General features: G+C 40.1%; 1 protein-coding gene across 1 annotated transcript in view; it reads left to right on the forward strand.

Annotated features, from left to right (window-relative positions):
* The window catches only part of ROR1 (receptor tyrosine kinase like orphan receptor 1), a 252,747-nt gene that overhangs the window by 166,219 nt on the left and 58,657 nt on the right, over positions 1–27,871 (forward strand). Inside the window, exons 3-4 of the mRNA XM_075067661.1 lie at positions 17,490–17,777; positions 19,703–19,733. Coding sequence (XP_074923762.1) covers positions 17,490–17,777; positions 19,703–19,733 — 319 coding nt within the window. The remainder of the gene's footprint in view (positions 1–17,489; positions 17,778–19,702; positions 19,734–27,871) is intronic.

The following is a 27,871-nucleotide window of genomic DNA, read 5'->3' on the forward strand; positions in this document are numbered from 1 at the left end:
TACACCGGAAGCAGACCCAGGTGTACAGCCAGCGCTGCAAACAGGGAGTTGCAGCGCTGGCTGAGCTTTTAAGTGTAGACACCTGCTAAGTTGCAGCGCTGTAACCCCCTCACCAGCGCTGCAACTTGCAAGTGTAGACAAGGCCCTAGTGGACACTTTTGACTTTATTCTTTCTGTCCTTCAGTTCCTCATCTGTAAAATGGAGGAGGATACTATACCTAACTTTTGAGCACTTGACTTTACAATCTTACATTAAAAAACACTATGTTAAAGAACGGTAATAATGTATATTAAATTGAATGCTGCTTTTGCACAGACTCCAGAAGCTCATCCACTCTACATGCTTCTGCAAAAACATATTCAGAGGGCAAAGGTCAGAAGCTATATGTAAGATAGAGTAAATTAACCTTCCACTAAGTTAAACCTAGTCTACACTGGAGAACTTAGCCCCAGTGGGAGAGTTTGTGTAGGCAAGACTGCTGTGACCAGAACCATTTTTATCACTGTTTTGATTAGACTTTTCAGATGGTAGCAGAAATAGGTCTAGCCACAGCCATTCTTCTACAATAGGGTTAACGCTGCTGAGGATTTTTTTTTTTTAAGGTGTCTGCAGTGTGGACATGGCCTATGACTCTCTTAGATAATTTACAGCTGTTGTATTGAGAGTCAAGGCTAGCTAAACTGATAGCCAGAAGAAAGTATATCGTAAGGGTGTGGGCTACTGCCTACTCACTGTACACCTTCTTCCAGCTCCTTAGTATGCAAGTTACACCAATTAGAGTCAGTGTTTCCCGCTATTGCTACCAACATTTCAGTTCCAACAGGAAGCGGTGGTGGGAGTGTTAATGTAGACAAGGCTCTGGGTGATGCCACCATTTTGAGCATCAGGTCATTTTACTGCTCGGAGTAAGGTTTCTGTGATGTGCTGAATGTGATTGGGTCCTGTCTACACTAGCGGTTAAACTGTTTTCAGAATTGTTTCAGTGGCACCTGTTAATAACATCCATGGCTGACAATAGGTAAAAAGTTCACTGTGCTAATCCACTTGGAATGCAACAGTTATCACCTGCTGAGGTAAATTCTGCATTCCAAGGGGATTACTACTTCATCATTATCCTCAGCTCTTATTGTCGTTTCTACAGAACTATACATTTACACAGCTAAAACATAGATTTACAGACGTGGATTAAAACACATTTGCTGCCCAAAAAGCTTACTGTCTCAGAGCCTGATTCTGTAAAAATGCATGAGAACAACCACACACATTTTGTCTTGTACAGGATAAAAAAGCTGAGGTTTTTTTAAATGTTAGCTACCGTGTCCTAATGGTATGCTCTAAAATGCTAGCTTAGGTAAGGCAAATTGAACTGTAGTACATGCTAGTCAGTCGAATTGAAGCCTAGGAGGAGGAAATTACATTTACACTTCAGTTTCCACCTCACTAGCACCTAGGATTTCAAGAAATCAGCTTCTACCTGTCTTTCCTACAATCTGGCAGGAGATCTCAGAAGTCCCAATAAAACAGATTTTAAAGCTTATGGTTCCCAGCCAAGTTTCCCAATTAAGCAACTGTTCTATTAAGTGGTTCTTATTGTACCTACTGCTGCTTGGTAGTTAACATCACTTGCTTGAATATTTCTTCTTTATTTTTTCAACATGATATTGTTAAACAATATTACAAAACACAATGAGTAATCATTTTAAAGTTTTCTCCCTCCTTGCCGGCTTCTTCAGTAATTGACTCACAACTGAGCCTCATTTAAGTTTCAATTTCTATTAAATAAGCCAAATCGACAGCATTAAACCATTGCCTATTTATTCTTTTTAACAGGAAATGAAATTTAAAAGAGATGCAGTCACCCGTGAAGAGCTGTTGAAAGCAGCGATTGATGGGAGGGAGAAGGTGGTTTCTCACCAAAACCTTAAAACAAACTACACATCAAAATAAAAATAATCACTTTTTAAAATAGCAGAATCTCAGCCAGTACCATTTTTTCTCTTTTCTTCTATCCTTCAATTATGGTGTGTTTCCTGCAGGGAAAGAATGTCATGAATGAAACCGAAAAATGAAAACGTGATCAAAAAGATATTTTATTTCAAATGAAAACTACTCTCATGCACACTTCAGAATAAAGGAGTTTGTGGTTGGGAGACAGCCTGGCTCAGGGGATCAGTAACAGGATACAAAGCCCTTCATCCCTTGGTTGCCAGTTCAAATATACTTGAGATGAGGAGTAGCTACAACTGTTGCGAGAGATGTCTGCATATCATAGAGGGCACTCAAGCATATGTAGCATAGTTCCTGGGGTTTGTAAGACCAGTAAAACCGCTTGTTGTTGTGGGTTGCAGATGGCTTCTTTTGTTCTGAGATCTACTCTTTACATCAGCTCATAATGACCACCAGGTGAGGGCAGTTCAGTGTCTTAGGTGAAATAAGTTGGTGGTCTAAGTCCACCTCTTGATCAAAAAGTTTGGCACATCATCAGATGTGGACTGTTGCAACATAATATACCTGGGGATAACCAAGAAGGCCATACAGATCTGCAGCATTTTAAAATGTGTAGTAGCCTGGTTGACAGGGAGGGCAGGCCAGTGAGAATGCATTACACTAGTGTTCCATACTACACTGTCTGCCAGAGAGTTTGGCCTTGTTATCACTGAGTGGTAATCACCCTGCTTGGTACAACAGCCTGAGAGGTAACCAGAAATGATCCTCAGTTGCAGAGGCAGAGACCTGCAAAGGAAAGAGATTTTATAACAAACAGGATAAGGTAAAGAAAAAATACATATATTGGGGGAGAGAGAGGAGAGAATGAGAAATACTGTCTGGGAAATGGAAATCAACAGTATCTAGGAATCAGAGTTAGGCCAATGCCTAGCACTTTTTGAAAATCCTCTCATAGTGCATTTGGCACAATCTCAGAATCATGCTTTCCAATCAAGGTGATTTGTAATTTTGGGTCAGAGGAAGAACGTTTAGAATGGGAAGCAGGTTAATGTGGGGCCTTCGCACATACAGTCTAATTTTCCGATGCTGTTGTCCTTTCCCAACAGCCACCCTCTAGCCTTTCTTCTGTACAGTTGTAACAGTGCTGCAGCTTCAGTTTTGTTTGCCATAGCGAGAGATTGTTATTCAGTTCAAGGGGCTGGGAGTCAGTGATTCTGTGCAAGATACTTAACCCTTCTGTGCCTTAGTCTGTTCTTTTGTAACACAGGAAGTGGTGTAGTCAAGTTGGAATGTGCTGGAACACTGTTCCAGTACTATTTCAAGATTGCCAAAGTAAGTGGCCCATGGATTTTTCTGCTTGGATTTTTTTGCAGAGTATACGACATGGAGGACACTATTTTGCAGAGCATGCTTTTCTTCCCCCAGTGGTGTAAATCTATTATCTATAAATCTATTATCAATTATAATAAACAACAAAGCCATAAGAAAGGATATAATAATACAAGCAGGCAAGCCCACACCATTCCAGGACCTTCAGATTTAGGACTACACCACAGAAAAAAAGGTATAACACCACCCGTTTCCTGAGGTGATTGTGAGGCTGATTAATGCATATAAAATGCTTTGAATGCCTCTGATGAAAGATGCTGTACCAGTGTGAAGCTGGATTAAAATGGTGGCTGATGGGGGTTATTCTCTCTGACATGCTCATCTAATGCCATGCCAGAGGCCTTGGATCAAGGCTTTAAAAAATGACTAGTATTTTGAGTGCCTTAGTTTTTGGGTGCCCAACTTGAGACAACTTGAAGAAGCCGAATTTTGAGCTGAGCATGCTCCCTCTGAGAACCAGGCCCCTTAAAGTGTCTCAAGTTAGGTACCAAAAAGCACTAGTCACTTTTGAACACCCTGGCCTTGGATTCTAAGCTCCATCTTGGCTTTTGGACCCACAAAAGTCATCTCACAATGAGGTTGAAAGCAGTCTGATTCACAGCAATTTTCAAAGGAAAGATCGCTCAGAATGGAAAATATTTCACCATTTCTTTGCTGCTTTCACCATTTCTGAAGCAGGAATTCAGGAACCTGGAGGAGAAGCGTTTTGATGGGTGTACGTTCCATCTTTCACACAGAAAATCAGTATGTATCTGCATAGGGAACATACTTTTTAAGACAGGCTTGGAAATTCTTCATTCCTGTGCCAGGCAAGATTTCCTACATAAATCCTGAGAAGCCTGTTAATTACAGCATATCTTTAGAACAAAATGATAGTACTCCAGGGCAGTTCTTGTCACAATTACAGGTTTAAATATCGCCCCTTTTGGATTTATTCTAGCTTTTTAATTCCAAAAAGAAAAAAGAAGTGGTTAGTATGTTGTTGCAAGTTATCCCTTGCTGACAAGGCACTAACTCATGCAGATATGACAGGTTTTTATGTAATTTTTTTTTTTGAGATCTGTGTGAAGTCGAATATTTTCTCACTTGAATATAGCTTTAGGTTATTGATGCCTTATATCAGTGCTTCCCATCTCTTGAGCTGGAGCCCCCTGTTTGAGACATCCATTTCTGGTCTCCAAAATGTACGTTGGTACCACTTCCTGGCTGAGTCTGACTTGTTTTTTGTCTCCTCTCCTCCTCCATCTCCTGATCAACAAGTTTGGTGCATCATCAAATCTGGATAATATACCTAGTAGGATGGATTTTTCTTTTCTGACCCACATTAGAATAGACAATTGATGTTGGTGACCTTCATTCAGCTACTCCTCCTCCCACAAAATGCTGCACACTGAAAAGGAAGAACTGGCTTTTCCTTTCATTGGATGCCTGTTTATTGAAAAGGAGAGAGAGAGAGGCCTGAATATGAAGAGGAGTCTGTCTGTGCCTAATACAGTAGAGGGATTGTTCAGGACCAATACATCCTTAGGTAAAGATAACATCAGTAACACTGCTAAGGAAGAGTCACCTTTGAAATATCCTGCGCTCCCCCCCCCCTTGTTGTAGATATCATTTAACCTTTGCAGATGTTAATTGGAAAATTGGCACTTCTGAGCCAGTCACAACCACCCTATAATGGACCAGAGAGGCCACTGCTGAGAAAAGTCAGGCATACCATGCCCCCATCCCAAGAGCCACACCTTTGGTCTCCACGGCACTCCCCCACCCTTGCTAGTCTGAAGACTGGGAATGGCTTCTCTCTGTTTTCATTTGTCTCCAGCCTTTCTGAGCTGTGCATTCCTCTCCACATACCAGCGGAGTATCCCATTGTGCAGCAAGAAGCCAGAGTGACTTCGAGTTTCTGACACAGTAGAAAAGAGAATCATGTTTGGTCACTTTTTTGTTTTAAAATTACGCAAGAATAGGTCAATAGCATTACTTGCTACAGAGCTTCTGCCCACAGAAGTGAAAGATCTCCAGGTACAATGTCCAGGCAGGTAGCCATTAAGAGGTTTGCATTTACGAATCATCTGAGTAATTGGTCCATTCAGTCTGGATACCCTTCTTCTCCATGCTTTTTGAGATTTCTGCAGGGAAAGCTAATTTAGGGTGATGCAATTGGCAGTCTCATTCTGCTACTCTGTTTCTTTCACTGAATGTGAACTGCATTTCTGTAGAACCCTGAATCCTTGAAGAGCCTTCTTGTGCACCCTGCCAGGGAATCATGGAATAGTCCCTTTGCATGTGGGAAAGGGAGATGCTCATAGAGAGTGTTCCCTCGCCCTGCAGGTCTTGGAGGCATGATTGGGCCCAAAGTTAGTGATCAGTGTTGCAATAATACAGTGAATGTTTTCAGATCATTGACTCCTTGCAGTCCCAGCAGCTTTTCAGTTGTGTTTCCAATTTCCACAACAAAGCAGTGGCCTGTGACTTTTGCAGCTGTTGTTTATCTACTTTTTGTATTTCATCGCTCATCTGTTTTGGCAAGGAAGTGTGAAATTGGACCATCTTGCCTGGCTTAGGAACCATTTTTATTTTCTGACTAGCAATGGGCCCAAGCCACAGAATTCAAACTCCCCAAAGTACAGAACTGTCCAGAGCTAGGGTTTCATTTTCAGTCCATTTCGATCTGACAGGCCCCATTATTATTACTAAATTTTTATATTGTTGTTGTGCTTAGAGGTCAACCAGCTTGGGGCCTCATTATGCTAGGTCAGGGGTTCTCATACTGGGGAGGGGGTGACCTCTCAGGAAGTCGCAAGGTTATTATGTGGGGGGGTCACAAGCTGTCAGCCTCCACCCTCCAGCATTTATGATAAGTATTAAATATTTAAAAAGTGGTTTTAATTTATAAGGGGGAGTCACACTCAGAGGCTTGCTTTGTGAAAGGGATTACAGTACAACAATTTGAGAACCATTGTGCTAGGTGCGGTACAGACATATAATAATTGACAGTCCATGCCCCAGAGAGATAATTACTTGATGGCAAGAGTCAAGATTTTCCACTGTGTCCAAAGGACATGCCACAATCAATCAACAGTTGGTTAATCTAGTGTGGGCCAAACCTTTGGGACCCAAGGAACCCTCTATGCATTGATCACACCCTCCCTATGAGGAATGGAGGTTCATTCATCTCTGTAGCAGTCATCCTATACTTAAGCATGAGTGGGAAAGAGAGAGGGAAGGGGAGGGAAGAGAGCAAGAGGTGGAGGATGACATGTCCTGGAGAGATGTGTTGTTCACTCCTGTCCCTAATGTCTACAGACAAGGAAAGTAAATACAACCTGATGCTGCATTAATTTTTCTGCAGAGCTCTCTCCATGCTGAGGATCCCTCTAAAAAGGGAGCCCCAGAGTGAGGCACCAGCAGAGAGCTTGCTGGCATTGTGGTTTCAGAATTATGGTGGCCCAGAGCACCCTATGATCTCAATGAGAATTAGGCCTGAGTGAGGAATGTATTTAAAAAAAAATTGAGCAAGGCCTTGTGTATTTGGCTCCATATCCATTGGGGACATCTAGATTTTCCCCCTGAAATCTCTGGATATGAATTTGATTCACGTGATGAAAGGGAAAGAATTACAACTTTCACATTCATGCACAATTTACCTTTTATTTCCTTTTATTATCTGGGGATATTCAGTAAATCAAGTTCTCCAGATACGTCTAGGGATTCTGATTCTATTTGTGGGGTCCCACTAGTAGCCAAAGCAGTAAATTACTGCTGCTGTGATTGAAAATTTGTTTAGCTACAGTACATTAGCTCCTTTTGTTTGCTTTTCCACTGATGGAGTGTACATTTTTACTTGAGAATTTGTTTCTTGAATGTCTTGTTTATGAATAATATAGGGTGTAAATTGTGAAGGTTGTAGAACTAAACCTAAAAAAGAGAGCACCCCAAGTAGAATGCAGAATTCATCTTAAAGCCTTTCACAAAATGTTTAATTTTTTTTTTAACCCCTGTGTGAGTAATGAAAGTCTGACCTTTCCACATAAGGTAACTATATATAATAACCTTTTCCTGGGTCATCCAGCTATCTTTGTTTGTTTGAAAGATTGATAGATCACAGGGTCAAGGGACGTGTTTTATTGTAAGTTTCTGTTCCAAATTTCCTGACTTTTTTTTTTTTTTTTTTTAAAGGACCTCTAAAAGGCAGAATAGGGGCTAATAAGAACCAGATCCTAAAGTGACTGTATGTCAAAATGTCAAAAATAACAGCTTTTCTTTGACTCCATAACATTAATCTTAAGGCACATACCTTTACATACACACTGTTTCAATAGGTTGAGTTTTTGTATGTGACCATTTACTACAGAGTGACTTCTAAAGTGACAAAAAAATCCCTTGATGGTTTTCAGTAGTTTGGTTTATAGCCTGATATGGACATTTGTTTACCTATTCCAAATCACTTCTTTGTGATTAAAATTAGAGGTCTCCTACTTGTGCTGTAAAACTAGATCCTAAGTAAAGAAAAGCTTCATTTCTCCCTTGCTGGTTTGCAGTGTCAAAGTTATCACCATGGCAGCAGAGCTTAAAGCTGAAAGTTAACTTATAGAAGGAAAGACAGAATGTATATTAAGTGGGAGCTTTCCAAAGGCACAAGGGGCAGTGAGTTGCCCAACTCCCATAGAAAGTCCATGGGAGTTGGGCATCTTACTCCCTCAGGGTCCTTTGACAATCCCAAGAGGTTTTTACACTATAGCATTTTGTTTTCATTTGTCTAAAAAAAGAAACGGAAACCCTGGATAAATATAGAAGTGGTATTCTGTATTAATTTTGAGCAACAATTGTAGCATACACTGTACATCTAAAAGTAATGAAGTCCTGCAGAGTCAAAAAATACAGTAAGTGTGTTGAGAGATCCTTAGATGGTACAGTCTACCATAAATAAGATCTGAAGGAGGAGAAAACAATACACAGCTCTAAAAGTGTTCTGCATACAGTGTTACATACATGCTTTACTGAGAACCTTATTTAAACAAACAAAACTAGCACAGCCAATAGTGAACTTCCTGCTGTCCCAATGCAGCTTGTATCAAATATTTAAACTCAGTCTTCTGGGCCTCTTTAGCTCTCTGATATGTTTCAGGCAGAGTTGCAAAATCATAAAAGTATAGTATCCCTTCCTGTATATAGTCATTGCTCTACTTTTATTAATTTAAAACGATGGAGAGAGCCACCAGGACTCTTTCCCCCGTCCCTTAAAAAACACGGCTTCTGCTGATCAAACCCACTAGTTTGGGCTGATTCCCTTCAAATATGATAGATAGGCAGATGGACGAATGAAGGGCTAGAATTTTTTTTCCCATTGAGAAGTATGCTCATCCCTGTTTCCATACTTCCACGAGAAATCCTGCTAACTGCTTCCTTAGCATAATTGGAATAATTTAAACCAAGAGTTTATGGAACATATGGAACAAACAACAAATCCATCCAACACATTCAGACTGGGTGACTCCAAATTGTTGTTTCTTGTCAGAGTAAGACCATTTTCAGGTAAAAATTTCCACCAGTCTGGACTGATGAGCTCTGAAGTGTAGTAGTGCTGATGCATGTGGATACTGGGGAAGGACCCAGGTAGGAATAGCCCTGCACCCAAATGCAGAATAGGATGAGACTAAGATGGCTAATCCACAATGCTAAATGAATGCCTGTGATGAATTCCAGGTTGTTGCTAAGAAGTCTGTTCAACTGAGGCAGATTCCCTGACAGCCCATGGTATGGCTAATGGCCATAGCGCAATGAGCATTTACCAGTTTAGACATAGGATCTCTTCTATTTAAATTTTACTGATGTGCAGATGTATCCATCTTTTAAGCCCTGAGTGAGACACTTTGTTTCTCCTTATCATCAACCTACTCTATAAAAAAAGAAATTAAGAGTTTCTATGGTGCAACCAAAATAAAGCTTCATGATTAGTATGTGGGGCCAGTTTTCAGATGTCATTGACCAGGTAAAAAGAACAGGAGTACTTGTGGCACCTTGGAGACTAACACATTTATTTCAGCATGAGCTTTTGTGACCTAGAGCTCACTTCTTCGGATGCATAGAATGGAACACACAGACAAGAGATATTTATATATTTACAGAGAACATGAAAAGATGGAAGTATGCATACCAATAGGAAGAGTCTAATCAATTGAGATGAGCTATCATCAGCAGGAGAACAAAAAAAAACCTTTGAAGTGATAATTAAGATGACCCATAAAATGTGTGAGGAGAACTTAACATAGGGGAATAGATTCAATTAGTGTAATGACCCAACCATTCCCAGTCTCTGTTTAAGCCTGAGTTAATTCTGACATCAGGAATCATAAGATTCAAAAACCAGTAGGAGAACACTTCATCCTCTCTAATTACTCAGTGACAGACTTGAAGGTGGCAATTTTGCAAAGAAAAACCTTGAAAAACAGACTCCAAAGAGAGACTACTGAACTTTAATTAATATGCAAATTAGATACAATTAACTCAGGCTTAAACACAGACTGGGAATGGTTGGGTCATTACACTAATTGAATCTATTTCCCTATGTTAAGTTCTCCTTACACCTTCTATGGGTCATCTTAATTATCACTTCAAAAGTTTTTTTTCTTTTCTCCTGCTGATGATAGCTCATCTCAATTGATTAGACTCTTCCTGTTGGTATGCATACTTCCACCTTTTCATGTTCTCTGTATGCATAAATATCTCCTGTCTGTGTGTTCCATTCTATGCATCCGAAGAAGTGAGCTGTAGCTCACGAAAGCTCATGCTGAAATAAATTTGTTAGTCTCTAAGGTGCCACAAGTACTCCTGTTCTTTTTGCGGATACAGACTAACACGACTGCTACTCTGAAAATTGATTAGGTAACTATTTTAGGATCCTAAATGCAGATTTGAATTTCCAAATCCAGAATTAAACACTCTTTTTCTGGCTCCTGAGTTTGGAAATTGTTCTCTTCATGTCTGTCATTCTCTCTTTGAATGCAGGAAGTAGGATTTGGAGAGCAACTCCAAAGGGACATTTTATAATCTATATAGAATTCTGAGTCGGCTTAGTGTATGGACCTTTCCATTGTGCACAATCCTACCTCTAGGGTACAGCATACTCTACTTTAAAAAAAGACACAAAGAGCAGGACAAATCAGGCAACCTTTCTACTCACAAAATGAATATAAAAAGGCCTAATCCTGCATTCCCGTCATGCCCTAAACTTCTACTGAAGTCAGTGGGAGTTTTCATTGTAGAAGAAATGTAAGATCAGACTCTGAGAGATACATCATGTACAGTGTTATTGAAAAGACTATCTCAGTGTGGCAGGCAAAATCCTTCGCCGTGTTATTGCTTTAAGATGTGACTTTGGAAAGCTAAGGTAGAGTAACTAGGGGTTGCAGTGGAGATTAACATTCCTTGGGCAGAATGGCAAGCTTTTATTTTGAAAGCCACCTGGGCTCCACTTAAAGCAGCAAAATACATAAGAATTTATTATGACTGGGAAAGTCTCCTATTTAACCAAGTCAAGACATAACTGTGGCAACGTGTGCACATTTTGCCTTTCAAGACACATACTGTGGCATATTTTGTCTTTGCACAATTACTTTTAGAGCACATCTGTCATTATTCTATAACATCAAAACATCACAAAGTTTCAATATAAAGGATACTTAATATTTAGATGTTATATGCAGTGTCTCCAATTTATGCTCTTGGAATCTTGAAGATGACTTATGATGTGTTGTGTTTGCTTTGGCAAAGGCTCAAAACCAGAAATATATTTCAGGCTAAGCTCTACAGATATTATCTCAAGTCATTTAAAAGTTCATTATAGGGCACCCGTTAGTGCTGCCATAGTAAAGGGTCTGTCAGCATTTTTCAAGGGTTTATAACTAAGCCATTTAAAAAAAAAATCTCTGTAGGCTGAAACTCGGCATTCAGGGTCTGGGCCCAGCAGCAAATTATTTTTACAGATTAAAAAAATCAAATAGAATATTTTTAAATTATAGGTGGGTTAATTGTTGTTTTGAAATTTTCTACTTTCAAACCATTTCCCTCTATTTCTCTCACTTAAAATGTTTTCAAAAATTGTTTTATAGGGTGCTACTCTAAGATACGGACAAGCTTTCATTGTGTGTTAAAGCTAGAAAAGGCAGGGATTTAACTCCGAATATATCAGAATACTTTGCACTTGCACAGTACAGCACTCTTCAGCTTCAAAGTGCTTTACAAGCATTATCTAATTCATCTGCACAGCGTCTGTGATGCAGGGAGGGTTTATCCCCACTTTACAGTTAGAGAAATTGAGCCAGAGACCTTAAGGCTAGTTTGTTTGTTTGTTTGTTTATTTTAAAGGAGCTTAATCCCATGTGAATTTCAAGTGGATTTGGATGTCTAACTCCCTTAGGCCACTTAAAAAATCCCAGCCCAAGTGCTCCAGCCAATACCACAGAAGGCATCCATTCCTAGCCAAGATTAAAACTCAGGAGTTCCAGGTTCCCAATTTTGCCGCTACGCCATTCAGTTCTCACAAGCACAATAATTACTTTGCACAAAAAAAATCAATTTCATTTTGAGTAGCTTCTCATGTATAGCAATGACACACAACCTGGAGCTTCTCATACATAGCAATGACACTCGACCTGGAGCATCTAGAAGGCTGCTTCATTCCAGGAAAGACCATCAAATTAGCCTTGGCACCACATGGCATTGCGCTGTTTGCCCCGTGAAATGCGTTGATGTGTAAGAATATGGCATTATGGCTACATGTTGTCATCATCTGTGCACTGGCCATCATAATATTTTATCAGCACCTTTCAGCCTGCTGCTGAAAAGCACTGAAGGAGGTTCTCCTTCTAAGCAAGGGCTTCTGTTTGTAGAAAAGTTGAGATAGGGAGGGCTTTGATGGAAGTGCAAAGGGGATAAGAGGGAGACTAGATGGTTTGGGAGATACCTGAATTCAAGAGAGAAATTGAGCTATGTATATTAGTTGATCAATGCACATTGAAAGAGTGAAATAGAAGCAGCAATGTTGTAGGGAGGAGTCAGATGCTATGAGTCACAAGCCTCCTTAATAGGGCTATTAAACAATTGAAAAAATTAATTGTGAGATTAAAAAAAATCTTGATTAATCAGGGTTTTAATTGCACTTAAGCAATAATAGAATTCCATTTATATAAATATTTTCGATGTTTACTACATTTTCAAATATTGATTTCAATTTCAGCACAGAATACACAATGTACAGTGCTCACTTTATATTATTATTTTTCTTACAAATATTTGCACTGGAAAAAAGATAAAAGAAATTGTATTTTTCAATTTACGTCACACCGGTACTGTAGTGCAGTCTCCTCATCATGAAAATACAATTTACAAATTAATTTTGTTTACATAGCGACACTCAGAAATAAAACTGTGTAAAACTTTAGAGCCAACAAATCCACTCAGTCCCTACTACTTGTTCAGCCAATAGCTCAGACAAACAAGTTTGTTTACATTTGTGGGAGATAATGCTACCTGCTTCTTATTTACAATGTTATCTGAAAGTGAAAATAGACGTTCGTATGCCACTGTTGTAGCTGGCATTGCAAGGTATTTAAGTGCCAGATATGTTAAACGTTTGTATGCCCCTTCATGTTTCAACCCTTGTTCCAGAGGACGTGCTTCCATGCTGATTACAGGTTCTGCTTGATAACAATTCAAAGCAGAGTGGACCAATGCACGTTCATTTTCGTCATCTGAGTCAGATGCCACCAGCAGAAGGCTGGTTTTCCTTTTTTGGTGGTTCAGGTTTTGTAGTTTCCACGTTGGAGTGTTGCTCTTTTAAGACTTCTGAAAGCATGCTCCACACCTCGTCCCTCTCAGATTTTGGAAGGCACTTCAGATTCTTAAGCTTTGGGTCAAGTGCTGTAGCTATCTTTAGAAATATCATAGTGGTATCTTCTTTGTGTATTGTCAAATCTACAGTGAAAGTGTTCTTAAATCAAATAACATATGCTGTGTTATCATCCAAGACTGCCATAACTCAAAATATATGGCAGAATGCCGGTAAAACCACGGAGCAGGGGACATACAATTCTCCCCCAACGAGTTCAGTCACAAATTTAATTAACTCATTATTTTTTTAACAAGCATCATCAGCATGGAAGCATGTCCTCTGGAATGGTGGCCAAAGCATGAAGGGGCATACGAATGTTTTAGCATATGTGGCACGTAAATATCTAGCAATGCTGGCCATGAAAGTACCATGGGAACACCTGCTCTCACTTTCAGGTGACATTCTAAGTAAGAAGCGGCAGCAGTATCTCCCGTAAATGTACACAAACTTGTTTGTCTTAGTGATTGGCTGAACAAGAAGTGGACTGGGAGGACTTGTTAGCTCTAAAGTTTTATATTGTTTTGTTTTTAAGTGCAGTTATGTAACAAAATAATCTACATTTGTAAGTTGCACTTTCTTGATAAAGAGATCACACAACAGGACATGTATGAGGAGAATTGAAAAATACTGTTTCTTTTGTTTATCTTTTTTACAGTGCAAATATTTGTAATAAAAAATAATATAAAGCAAGCACTGTACTCTTTGTATTCTTTGTTGTGATTTAAATCAATATATTTGAAAATTTAGAAAAACATCCAAAAATATTTATAATAAATTTAAATTGGTATTCTGTTATTGTTTAACAGTGCGATTAAAACTACGATTAATTGCGATTAATTTTTAAAATAGAGTTAATTTGTTTTGAGTTAATCATTTGAGTTAACTGCGATTGACAGCCCTAATCCTTAATAATGATTAATAAAAGAAAATGGGACACACCCACCCATCTCGCACTTCTCTAGTCTGGGTAAGTTCAATAGTATAATGCCTTTAACATATACCAGTGGAAGATCTCTCTTACCATACCTCTCTCAGTAAGTAGGTACAACAGTGTGGGATTTTTGGAAGTGTTGTCAGGCCTTCATTTTATTTTCACTTATAAAACTACTTTGATCTATGTGAAACTTTCATTACAAAATGCCAAACCACATGAAAATTGCCCAGGTTCAAACTTTTTACTAGAAACTCCAACCTCTATTCAGGGTCACAGTTGGTTGTAACCTTGTCTGATTTACGGTTTGGATGCAAAATCTATGGATGTGAAGCTAAACTGAGCTAAATTCGGCAGATTCACCATGTGTTTTAAGGTTAGTGTGATACTTGGGAGGGAAGAAACTAAGCACTAAAAAAAATAGAAACCTTAGAAAAGAGTTGGACATTCCTCAAAATCAAAATCACTGGTTTTTTAAAGCTCTATTTCCATTTATAACTTCAGAATAACCTTTCTGTACCCTCCATATAACCAGTACTACATCACTGTCAATTATGACTACTACTTTGGTCCCTATACACTGATTCTCAAGCTTGTTGAAATCTACTCAACACTCACTTCATTCCTGACATCTCACGACTTGCTTCTTAAGAAACATTGTGTATATGGTATTAGTTGTCTGTGGTGTTGTCAGCAAGATGGTCACGTGGAAATTAATGTTCCACTTTCTGACTGTATTGTATAGAAAGCAGCTAAATTGCTGCCTTTGAAATACAATGAAGAATTATATAGATCAGCATGGTATAGAAATGTTATATTGGATAATTAAAAGTGGTTATTCAGAAGTTCCATGCTATTAATGTGATTTTATTAAATTCATATTGCAGTGAGAACCCAAGAATGTGTGAGCTGATGTAGATTATGCTTCTGCATTTTGTAAGATAGTGAGTCGAAAGTATTTCTAGTCCTGCAGAAGGGCATGCAAAAATGATTAAATATGGTATGGGTCTTGTGTGTAGAACTGACTGGGAGTTGGGGGACTGAATCCTCCTTCTCAGCCCAGAGTCAGAATTGCAGAGAAGCATGTCTGTTACCCACCTTGGTGCCTACTCTTACCTATGGGCTGGAACAGAGATTGCTGCCCTTTTGTAATCATTACACAGGAGTTCTTGGCTCACCACATCCATGACAGCACAGATCCACTGTTGTCTCACCCAGCTCCTGTCAGCGCATTAGAAATTCACCTAGTTGGCACAACGAGTGTGCAGAGATTTCCTTATTATTAAAATTAATAATGCCTAGGGAACAACCAAGAGCAGGGATTCATTGTGCTAGGTGCTGTGCAAACAGAGTGGTGGTCTTTACCCAAAAGCGCTTACGTTCTAAATAGTCTAAGGGTTGGGGAAAGAGATGAAACACACAAGCAGAGTGAATAATGTTGACTGAAACATCGTAATGGCACCACAATTTTTGGAGGTGGTTTAGTTAGGAAGGTATTAGCTAAAAGGAAAGGTGAAGGAAGGGAGAGGGGGCAGCATAGAAGGCAGGGGTGAGGCAAGACTGAGTGACCACAATAGAAATAAATAATAATAATCATTAGTAATAGATTAAGACACATGTGTTCATCATTCCTGTGACACCAAAGATGGTATTTAATGGAGTTGTACAAACCACGTTGATTATTTTGCCAGTAGTCAGTATATGCTGCTTTACTAACCTTTTCATTGGTTTTTAATGCTGAGATTAATATGTGATAATCAAAGTTTTTTTTATTGTAATTAAGTGGGTTTAGTGCTGGTGTTAGCATGCAAATAAGGAGATTGAACTTTTCTGGGTATCTATAGAATGGGCACAGCATAAATAATACGTCAGAAATTTCCCCACCAGTATGCTTCAATCTTGACCTGAAAGATTTATTCCCAAGTATACTTCTTATGGCTCATTCATTCCTTGGCCTAGCTGCTGAGACAGCTGACAGATGGTAATACCTTTTGGACACTAGTGCCAAAAGTTGACTTTGAACCTGTGACATTGAGTTGAAAGGCTGCGTATCCCATTACTAATACCCCAATCCATCTAGGTCTCTGATTTGAAAGGACTTAATTAAACCTTGAATACTATTAACCAGAAGTAGTATTTTTACTTAAAGATGTTGGATAAAACAGCACTTGACGGAGGAAGACAATGTTCACAAATGGATTAGAAAAGATTAACATGTCTCCAAATTTTTATTTAACATTCCTGATCCCCAGAAAATTAAAGAATTCTTCATCTTATAATTACACCTATCATGTGAGCTACTTCAGAGTGAAACCTGACTTAAACAGTCTTTGCAAGATAATATCCTGAAATACCAAAATATGTCTCCATCTCCCCCATTTTGAATTTTGGCCTTATTCCTTGGTACACTTAAAGATTATAACACTTATAAAGTGCTTTGCAAACATTAATGAAGATGTGTTTAAATCTCATTTTTTCTCTAAAATGTATGCTATTCTGCAACTCATTTTAAAATTGCTCTTTTTTAGGGTCATTTCATATTTGGATCCTAGTGCATAAAGCGCCAGATTTTTAGAAGAGCTAAGTACCCACTTAATCGAGTGCTGGGCTCTTTTGAAAATCTGTCCAGAAGCGTCACACTGGGAGCTATTAGGTGCTCAGCACCTTTGAACATCTGGCCCCAGTTGTGGGGCACTGAACACTTGAAAATATCCTTCCTGATCTTATTTGAAAATCCCCCCATAATTGTAAGGCTATTAAGTGAGGCAAGAAGTGCAGTGAGGAGCAATGAACAACACTTGTTATGGTGAATGAAGCCAAGTAATATAACACTGAGGAAAGCTGAGAGAGAGAGCTCACAATTAGGGTGACCAGATGTCCCGATTTTATAGGGACAGTCCCGATTTTTGGGTCTTTTTCTTATATAGGCTCCCATTACACACACACACACACACACACAGCACCCCCCCCCGTCCCGATTTTTCACATTTGCTGTCTGGTCACCCTACTCACAATGCCCATTTTTCTGACTATATATCTGTGTGGAGAAAAGAGAAATTGCAAGAAGTATAGTGTGCTTCTCTAAATAAGATACATTGTCCCTAGTGAAGGCACCTAAGCTTGTTCCTTTTACTACCACACAACATTATAGGGGATATTATGCTGGCTGTGAAAAGTGTGGCCAGTCTACTCAGAAGTGCTGAAGTTTGTCATTGTCTGATTTTGTTTACACTCAGTTCTCTCATCTTCCTACATAAGGCAGGATTGAGATTTCTTTAAAACATTGTTTTAGTTGGAATTCATTGTTCACCGTCTTTCCCTGTATTTATTAGATTACTTCTTGACTCTTGATGAGCCTATGAATAACATAACCACCACTCTCGGCCAAACTGCAGAACTGCATTGTAAAGTCTCCGGCAATCCTCCTCCAACTGTGCGTTGGTTGAAAAATGATGCCCCAGTCGTTCAAGAACCCAGGAGGATATCTTTTCGTGCAACAAGCTATGGGTCTCGATTACGAATAAGAAACCTTGACACTACGGATACTGGCTACTTTCAGTGTGTTGCTACTAATGGCAGGAAGACTGTTTCCACAACCGGCGTGTTGTTTGTGAAATTTGGTAAGATTTCTCTCCCTTCAAACTTTCTGGTTAAACAACTGCTTACGAAAATTACCAAGTGAACAACTCTGGAGATAACAGTCCTGTTAGCTGAAAAAGGTTACATGGACTCCCAATTACTGATTTGAAGAACTGGGCAAATAATATGTATGAATAATTTATTTGATTAATTTTATTTTTTTTCATAAATTATCCAGATTTTCCTCAAATTTACTGTTTTTTCAAAAAATTTCAGTGAAGAACATCTGTAAATAATTCTCGCTTTTAGATAATTCACAAATAGTTGCGTCTGAGGATGCGGTATTTGAAAGTCAGGCTATTTTGTTTGGACAAATACATAGAATTCTCACTTTTACAGAGCACTCTGGTAGTAACAGACACCTGGTATGTTTCTGTTTTCTGACAGGAGCAGACTAAATCTCATAATCAGATTTCTGGAGCAAATACTTAATAATATCAATTTGAAATATTATGCAACACTCTGATTAAAATTTGCTGATTCAGTGAGCATTCCTACCAGTGAACTCAGTTGCTAGGATATTTGCAGGAAGTGCAGAAAGCAGGTACAGAAAGGGCTGTGCAAACAGTCAAAGGCCTTGATCCAAAGCCTGTTGAAATCAACAGGAATCTATCCATTGACTTCAGTGGACTTGAATCAGACCTAAAGAGATTTTTTTTAAAAAAATTAAAAGAATAGTCACATGAGCAAATGATGCAGTATTCATCCAGTTATAGTTTCTGGGTTTTGCAAGTGCCCTGCACAGATAAAAATGTGTATCCGCAGATATAAATCTGTATCCACGGAGGTGCAGGGCTGTACTGGGAACTGCAGCGGGGAAAGGAGCACCGTGTCAGGCCGCAGCTCCTAAGAGCCAGCACCCCACACCGGCAACTCCTTCGGTATGGCTGTACCGTCCCCAGTCCTGCGGACTGAGGTAGGCACCAGGCACACCGGCAGCTGTCCCTGGTCATGCTCATGTGTTCAAGCAGCTCGCATGCTCCCAGACAGGAGCTGCTTCCATGCAGTCACTTCTTATGGGAGTGAGGGGGAAGATATAAGACCTGGGGATTGAAAGGACTGTATTGAACGGTGTGCCACACAAGCATGGACTTTTGGAACAAAAAGTGTTAAATGGATTTCCTGGGGAAAGTCTGGGGAGAGGTGAAGCTATGCCCTGAAAAGGGAGCCATGGTCTGCTGATTATCTGTGATTACATAAGGCCAAGATCAAAGGCCCAAGCTGCATAAACTATTCATGATGGTTCTGACTCTGAAACAGTTATGAACTTGTGACCACAGGGAAAACCCCACTTGTGTGTTTTGAAGAACTGACACCAACCAGAGTCCAAGGGTGGAGTTGGGGTGACCTTCTGTAAGCTTTTTAGTATGCATGTATATTCTTTTATTGTTTTTAATGTGTTTTCTCTATAATGCTTCACCTTAAGAATAAATATGCTATCTTAAAAAGAGCTGTGTGGTAACTTGGGCCTGCTGGCAATTATAGCTATGCATAGCCTTTGGAGAGACAGCAAAGCAGAGATGCTGGCCTGTTGAGGCAGTCTGGCTTGCTGGGGCTATAACAGTGTAGACAGGGAACTCCGGTCAGGAGGGAGAGAGATGCAGGTTTTCACCCAAGAGAGGTCATGGCTGAGGATCGGGGAGCCAAAAGTGGGCTCCCTTGAGGGACCATAGAGCTGGAATAGAGGTGCAGTGTCCCTGAACTGTGACGATTTGTTAGACAGCTTCTGATGTATGGTACAGTTTTGTCTTCTGCTTTTGGAAACTGAGAATCATCTGCTAAAATAAATAAACCACATTCCATGTGATATACCATTGCTTTCATCTTTTAAAAAGTTTGCTAAAACTTCGTGTTAGCTATCCCTTCATAACTAATATCTGCTGTTTTTACTCTGTCGTTTTACCAGGTCCCCCGCCAACAGCAAGTCCGGGATCATCGTAAGTTGTTTCACGTCTATGATACTGGTTTATTAATTCTGGATTTGAGCAGTCAAACCTTAACTCACCATTTTATGTGATAGAAGCAGTTATACATTCTGCTTAAATTCAGATAATACATAGTAATTTAGGATAACTGTATGATCTATTCCGTAGGGATATTTTTCTAGTATGATGCTGATTCCTATTTCTTACACCAAACTCTTAATTTTCAACATTATTTTCTTTTATAAACGCTTAATGTTCTCACAGGAATCCCATGGACTTCAGCTGGCATAATGAGCATGGAATATGGGTAGATTATGGCCCTACTGTGTGTTAGAGCCCAATCTTGCAACACTTGCTACTGGGTGTAGTTCTTACTACTGCGAGTAGTTATACTAGAGGATGGTAGTAAGCACTATGCCTATTAGGAATGTTCACTGGATGAGGTGCTTACACATGAAATGTGCACTTGTAAGTGGTGTTTCATTATGTCATGGCAACATTACATACTGGAACTTAGGGTATGTCTTCACTACCAGTGTTATAGAGCTGCCACGGCAGCACTTTAACATGCCTGTGTAGTCGCAGCACCAGCGGTGGGAGAGAGTTTGCCCAGCGCTGTAAAAAACCCACCCCCCATGAGGGGAGTAGCTACCAGCGCTGGGAGTGTGGCTCCCAGCACTGGTGCACTGTCTACACTGCCACTTTACAGCGCTGAAACTTGCATCGCTCAGGGGGGTGTTTTTTCACAACTCGAGTGAAAAAGTTTCAGCACTGTAAAGTGGCAGTGTAGACAAGGCATTAAATCCTGGCTCTGTAACTGGCTTCACACAGATGTACTTTCATATCTGTAGGCGGCGCCACTGACTTCGGTAGTTATCACTGGCATAAGGATCCTCCCACATGAATCCAGTTATAGGATAAAAGATGCAAGTTGCTGATCTTGTATTATTACCCTAACTTTTTCTTTTTAAAAGGTATCTTCAATTGTGCTACAGTTTTGAAGTCAAGTTGTTGGCCCTGTATTATATGTATAGTTTATAACCTGTGTGCACAGGTGGAATAAAGCTGAAACCTGACCAGTTGTGACACTGAGGAAGCTGCATTGGTTAAAAAATAAATGTAAGAGTAATCAAAACAAATACACTAAACCACTGAATACATTTATTAGGTGTGTGAAATCTTGAGGCTGGTGAATGTTCTGTGTATAAAGATGATCAGGTAACTCTGGCCGTATTGCAGAGAATAAATGTAATTGTTGCAATCTAAGGAAAGCAAGCCTGTAACCGCAAAATGACATGCTATGATGCCCTCTAATGGAATATCACAAAATGTATCTTTGTCCTTCTTTCTGAAGATAATTTAAATAAAAGCACCTTGATTTGTTTAGGAAGGAAGAGCTTTTTGTTTCCACTTAGACTTCTTTTGTAGCTTTCTGACCTTGAGGAAAGTAATGGTAGGTGCCTGTTAAATCCCAGTGCTGGGTAAGGTTGTGTTCCTCTGCAGTTTAGGAGACTTGATTAGTAAGGCCTCATCTACACTGGGGGTGGGGAGGGGGAGAGGGATCAACCTACGGTATGCAACTTCAGCTATGAGAATAGTATAGCTGAAGGCAACGTGTCTTAGTTCGACTAGGGTTCAATTGTCATAGCTTCTCCATCGACTTTGCTTCCGCCTCTCGCCGAGCTGGAGTTCAGCAGTCGACGGGAGAGCGATCGGGGGTCGATTTATCACATCTACACTACACGCGATAAATCAATCCCCGATAGATCGATCGCTACCCACTGATCCAGCAGGTAGTGTAGATGTACCCTAACTTGCAAAGACACAATCTTATGTACTTTTGTGTTGGGTTTCTATTAAAAGAGGTTTTGCGGTTTGGATGAGATAAATTGGGTGTCACTGTCTGGTTAAGAAAATGTGCAAGAAGACAGAGGTGAAGCAAAGAAAGAAGAGGAACAAAGGCTAGCTTTTCACTCTCTTGGCCAGTCAGAATTTTAAGTGAAATATATTTGAGGACTTCTTCCAGCCTCTCTCTTTATGGCAGCTTCTATGTGCAGCTAGCTAAGGCCCTAATCTAATCACACTGAAATAAATGGGAGTGTTACAACTGATTTCAGTGCTTGCTTTGAGTTCTAAGGGACTAATCCAAAACCCACTGAAGTCTATGGAAGGACAGTAATTAACTCCAAAGTACATTAGATCGGACACTAATTTAGGAAGTAAAAGATGTATTGTTTGCTCCTTAATAATAAAGTATTTCATTTAATTGTCAGCACACATGACCCATTATTTTGCATGTGTACAAATACAAAAGTGTTAAAAAGAGGAAATTAAAGTCAGAATTTATTTCCAATAGCTGTTTTTTTATCTGGGTATATTGTAATTTTGTAACTAAAAAATAAACTTTAAGGAATCACACTTCATCACCCCAGAAAAGTGTAGATTGACTCTTAACGGGGATTATGCTGTGATACACATTATGGAAAACATGAAATATGAACAGTAAATAGCGCGTGCTTCGTTTGTAGAAAATTTGCACTATACGGAATTTAACTATGTGTAATTATTTGGGAGGGGGGTGTCAAGAAGGGAAGATGCTTATGAAAAAGGAATGGTAAACTGGTAATCCATACTAAACTAGAAGGAAAAACCTCGACAAGGGGTCCTGAAGACAGTGGGGCAATTTTGCTTCCAATTACATGAGTGCAACATTTATGAGAATGACAGCAAAGTTTGGTTCCAAGAGTATTAACTTGATAACTAAGGGAAAAAATAGTGTGATGGGAAAAATTAAGGAAAAATAGAGGGGTAAAGTAGACCCCAAAAATGAAATCAACATTGCTTTTCTTATTATTTTCCCTAACATGTTTTTCTAGAAAATTATTTAATATATTCAAACATGTTCCTCTCATCACAAGCAAGCAACTAAACAAGTCTGATAAAATTTGATTTAAACCAAAATACTAGGTCCTCATTACGGAAGAGCCAGTTTTAAAATTAAAAGCACAGTGCATAAGTTAAGTAAGTGCCATGTCTCTTGCTTGAATCTGTAATATGCAGAGGTAAAGAACACAGACAATGCAAATCTCCTGTACAGGGACATGGAGCATTTTGTCCAGCAAGATAAATCTCATGGCGGCATATTTGTTTGTGTAGCGACAGAAATTGTCCTGGAGTATCTGATATTTTGGTTGACACCTTCTTCAAAGACACATAGGTTCTGGAGTCTGTCTCTTCTGGGTAACATCCTTCTTCATTGGTTGCATGTGCCCTCAGATTATTAAATTGGCTCACAACCATGAGGTTCTTTTGGAAACTTCACTGCTGTTGGATGACCAGATAGTCATGAGTGTGAGTAATGCCTACTTCCGTCTGTGACTGGCCAGAAAACTCAGCCCAACTCAGTCTGACCCAGAACTGTGATTTGGTAGGTGGTCTGTTTCCCTTTGAGTTAATGTGATGCTAGGGAGTGTATTACCTTGCTAGTGGAAGTTGTTTCTTCCGGATGAGACACAGAACTGAGGTCCTGGCTGCTTGGGCCATATAGATCACATGGCAGGAATTAGTCTTGATGTTCTGGCCAAAATTCAGTTTGGGTAAAATCATTCAGCTTACCTAAAATCCCCATAGAAATGGCAGTAAGATTATATTCTTCTTCCCTTGCTCTCCAAAACTGTTGTGTAGTTAGCACATTTCACTGTATTTAGCGGTGATTGTCTCTGTGAATCAACATTTAAATTTGTAAAGTATTTTGGGATCTTTCTGGATGAAGAGTGCTATATACATGAAAGGTGTTAACTTGACAACACTTTAGTCTGATCTAATTGTGTTTCTCCCCTCACCCACAATAACACAAGCTCCATTGGTAACAAAATAGATTGAGGATAGTGATGTGCTTTAGCGGGCATGTTTTCCCGTGTTGTCTTTATTTATCTTCCACAAGTGCCTGGTCATTTACGTATTTCTTTTGAGAGCAATGTTAAAAAGCCACATACTCAACACTTTTTCTTCACATAAGATATAGGTGCATAACTCTGCAGTGATGTGGTACCAAAAAAAGATGGCCCAGCTCTTGCATATGAATTTTCAAAAAGAGAGCTCTAAAGCTCTCCTGTAAAAGATGGCAGCAGTAATAGATGTCTTGACAATTCATGCATACTTCACACTGTTATTCTCTCTGCTTGCATGAACAAATTGCGTTTTCACTACAGCTACTGCCAAATGCCTGTAATCATTCATTAAGTTCAAAAGTAAATAAGTAAAAGAAACCCCAACAAGAACGTACCACTGCAGGTTTTAAGCAAACCAAGAAACTATGGTACTTTCTGCTACGGCACTGGCAGTGCTTTCTTTCACGTTGTCTCTTATTTTAACACAGAGTTTAATTCTTTTCTTATTTGTGATGTTCTGAGGATATATTCCTGCATGCTGCAGCTATCTACTGTGTGTACCCTGGTTTGCAGAAGAAACTTGTATTTCAAAGAGTTTAAAATGAAAGTCCCTTCTTTATAAATCAAATATTATTTTAGTGTTTACATAGTATCTTTCATTTTGAATGAAGGTACTTTGAAAATGATATACATTCAGCCACTGAAATGCAGCCACCTCTTGCGCTGGAGGCAAGAAACTCTGTCTACGCAACACTGGATGTAGAAATGCCTACTCAAAGGAAAAAAAAAATGCCAAAGGTTCGTCGAGATACAAACAGAGCAAACAGGAAATCGGTTGTTAAAGACCCCTCTGAAATGTGTACATATGGCAAACTGCATGGATTTGATCTTTCTATGAACGGTGAAACGACTAGTCAGCCTTATCCTACTTTCAACCTGTGGTTCCAAGGAATCTAATTACTTTTAAGCCACAATGTTCTTCCAGTGATGTCAATGAATAAACTGACACTAGTTAAGGGGAGTATGAGCTGGTCCCCTGGAGTTTAGAGCAGGAGTTCTCAACCTTTTTCTTTCTGCTCCCCCCCTGCCCCCAACATGCTATAAAAACACCATGGCCCACCTGTGTGACAGCAACTGTTTTTCTGCATATAAAAGCCAGGGCAAGGATTAGGGGATGGCAAGAAGGGCAGTTGCCCAGGGCCCCACACCACAGGGGATCCCACAAGGCTAAATTGCTCAGGTTTTGGCTTCATTCTCGGGTGGCAGGGCTCAGGCCCCTGGGCTTCAGCCCCATGTGATGGGTCTTCAGCTTTCTGCACTGGGCCCCAGCAAGTCTAATGCTGGCCCTGCTTGGTGGACCATCTGAAACCTGCTCGTAGCCCCCCAGGGGCCCAGACCTCATGTTGAGAACCACTGGTTTAGAGAACTAAGCATCCATGGGTGGCAAGTTTGTAGAAATTTTGGTGGTGCCCAGAACCTGCCCCCCAATTCCGCCTTCCCAAACTCCGCCCCCACCTGCCTAAGGCTTTGTTGGGGGAGGTCTAGGGGGCAGATCCTGGGCTGGGGATTAGGGTGCAGGAGGAGTGCAGGGTGCAGGTTTTGGGATGGAGTTTGGGTGCTGGGTGCAGGCTCCAGGCTGAGACAGGAGGAAGATGTGCAGGAGGGGGTGAGGGGTGCAGACTTTGGGACAGAGTTTGGGTGCAGCTCTGGGCTGGGGGTGGGGGCATAGGAAGGGGTGAAGGGTGCAGGCTCTGGGAGGGAGTTTGGGGGTGGGAAGGGGTGTGTGGGAAGGGGGAGGAGGTGCACCCTTCAGGAGGGAGTTTGGGGATAGGAGGGAGTTCAAGGGTGAGGGCTGAGGATGTGGGATTCATGATGCAGGAGGGGGCTCAGGGCTGGGGTTGAGGATTAGGGTGCGGGGGGATGAGGGCTCTGGATGGAGATGAGGATTAGGGTGCGGGGGGGATGANGGCACAGGGCTAGGGTGGAAGGGGAGGGTAAGGGCAGCCTGCCGTGCCATTAGTGAATGGGGGGCACTAGTATCCTGGGGCCGCAGACAGCAGTTGATGCCAGGAGCAGGACACCGCTCCACGTAGGAATGTGCTACATCGGCAGCACAAGCAGGCATGGGAGAGGCGTGAGCCGCTTTCTTGCAGGCAGGGACATGGCGAGGAGGGGAGGGGGAGACACGCAGGGGGAGGGTGGCAGGTGGGGGCTTGGACCTGCTCCAGGCAAGGACGCGGCAGGGAGGGGGAGGCCCACGGGGGCCGGGGCCCGATCCAGGCAGGGCTGGGGGAGAGACCCAGCTCCAAATATTGCTGGAGCAGGGCACCCGGCCCAGAATATTGCTGGAGCCCGAGCACCGCAGATATATATAACCTGCCGCCTGTGAGCATCCATTCTAACTTCTACTGGAAAAATTGTTCATGCATACCAACTTTCATACAGTTCTTTTTCTACTGAGTTATTGAAGAATATAATTTAGAACCATACAGATCAATTCTTTTTAGGGCAGTTAACTCACGCGATTAACTCAAAAAAAAAATTAATCACAATTAATCACAGATTTAATTGCACTATTAAACAATAGAATATCAATTGACATTTATTTTGGATGTTTTTCTACATTTTCAAATATATTGATTTAAATAACAACATACAATTCCAAGTGTATACTATTCACTTTATATTTTTTTATTACAAATATTTTCACGTAAAAATGATAAACAAAAGAAACAGTATTTTTCAGTTCACCTCATACAAGTTCTGTAGTGCAAGCTCTTTATTGTGAAATTGCAACTTACAAATGTAGATTTTTTTTTGTTACATAACTGCACTTAAACACAAAACAGTGCAAATCTTTAGAACCTACTAGTCCCTTCAGTCCTACTTCTCGTTCAGCCAATTGCTAAGAGATAATCCTGCCCACTTCTTATTTACAATGTCACCAGAAAGTGAGAACAGGTGTTCACATAGGACTTTAGTAGCCATCATTGCAAGATAATTTACATGCCAGATATGCTAAACATTCATATGATCCTTCATGCTTTGGCCACCATTCCGGAGTACATGTTTCCATGCTGATGATGTTTGTTTAAAAAAATAATGCATTAATTAAATTTGTGACTGAACTCCTTGGTGGCAAATTGTATGTCTCCGGCTCAATTTTACCTACATTCTGCCATATATTTCATGTTGTTGTAGTCTTGGGTGATGAGTCAGCAGATGTTGCTCATTTTAAGAACACTTTTGCTGCAGATTTGACAAAATGCAAAGAAGGTACCAATGTGAGATTTCTAAAGATAGCTGGCACTTGACCCAAGGTTTAAGAATCTGAAGTGCCTTCCAAAATCTGAAAGGGATGAGGTGTGGAGCATGCTTTCAGAAGTCTTAAAAGAGCAACACTCTGAACCACCAAAATAGAAAATCAACCTTCTGCTGGTAACATCTGACACTGATGATGAAAATGAACATGCTTTGGATTGTTATCAAGCAGAACCCATCATCAGCATGGATGCATGTCCTCTGGAATGGTGGTTGAAGCATGAAGGAACATATTAATCTTTAGTGCATCTGGCATGTAAATATCTTGCGATGCCAGCTACAACAGTGCCATACGAACACCAGTTGTCACTTTCAGATGACATTATGAACAAGAAGCAGGCAGCATTATCTCCTGCTGTAAACAAACTTGTTTGTCTGAGCTATTGGATGAACAAGAAGTACGACTGAGTGGACTTATAGGTTCTTAAGTTTTATATTATTTTATTTTTGAATGCAGTTATTTTTGTGTACATAATTCTACATTTGTAATTTCAACTTTCATGGTTAACAGATTGCACTACAGTACTTGTATTAGGTGAACTGAAAAATACAATTTCTTTTATCTTTTTTACAGTGCAAATATTTGTAATAAAAATAAATATAAAGTGAGCACAGTGCACTTTGTTTTCCGTGTTATAACTGAAATCAATATATTTGAAAATGTAGAAAACATCCACAAATATTTAAATAAATGGTATTCGATTAATCGCTATTAATTTTTTTAATTGCTTGAGAGCCCTAATTATTTTTCTACTTACCATTTGTTCTGTTTCTCAAATTTTCTTTTTTTAACTGAAAAGCTTGAGATTAGTTTTGGTGGGGAAAGGAGCGGGCCTATGGGACAACGTGAGAGAGACTGACAACTGTGTGCGCACATGTGCAGTCTAGAACAGCTTCATTCTATTTCATCCCATGCTCGTCCCCCAGTATCAGAGTAAC

The sequence above is a fragment of the Chelonoidis abingdonii genome, chromosome 7, assembly GCF_003597395.2.
Source record: "Chelonoidis abingdonii isolate Lonesome George chromosome 7, CheloAbing_2.0, whole genome shotgun sequence".
In the NCBI taxonomy this organism is placed as follows: Eukaryota; Metazoa; Chordata; order Testudines; family Testudinidae; genus Chelonoidis; species Chelonoidis abingdonii.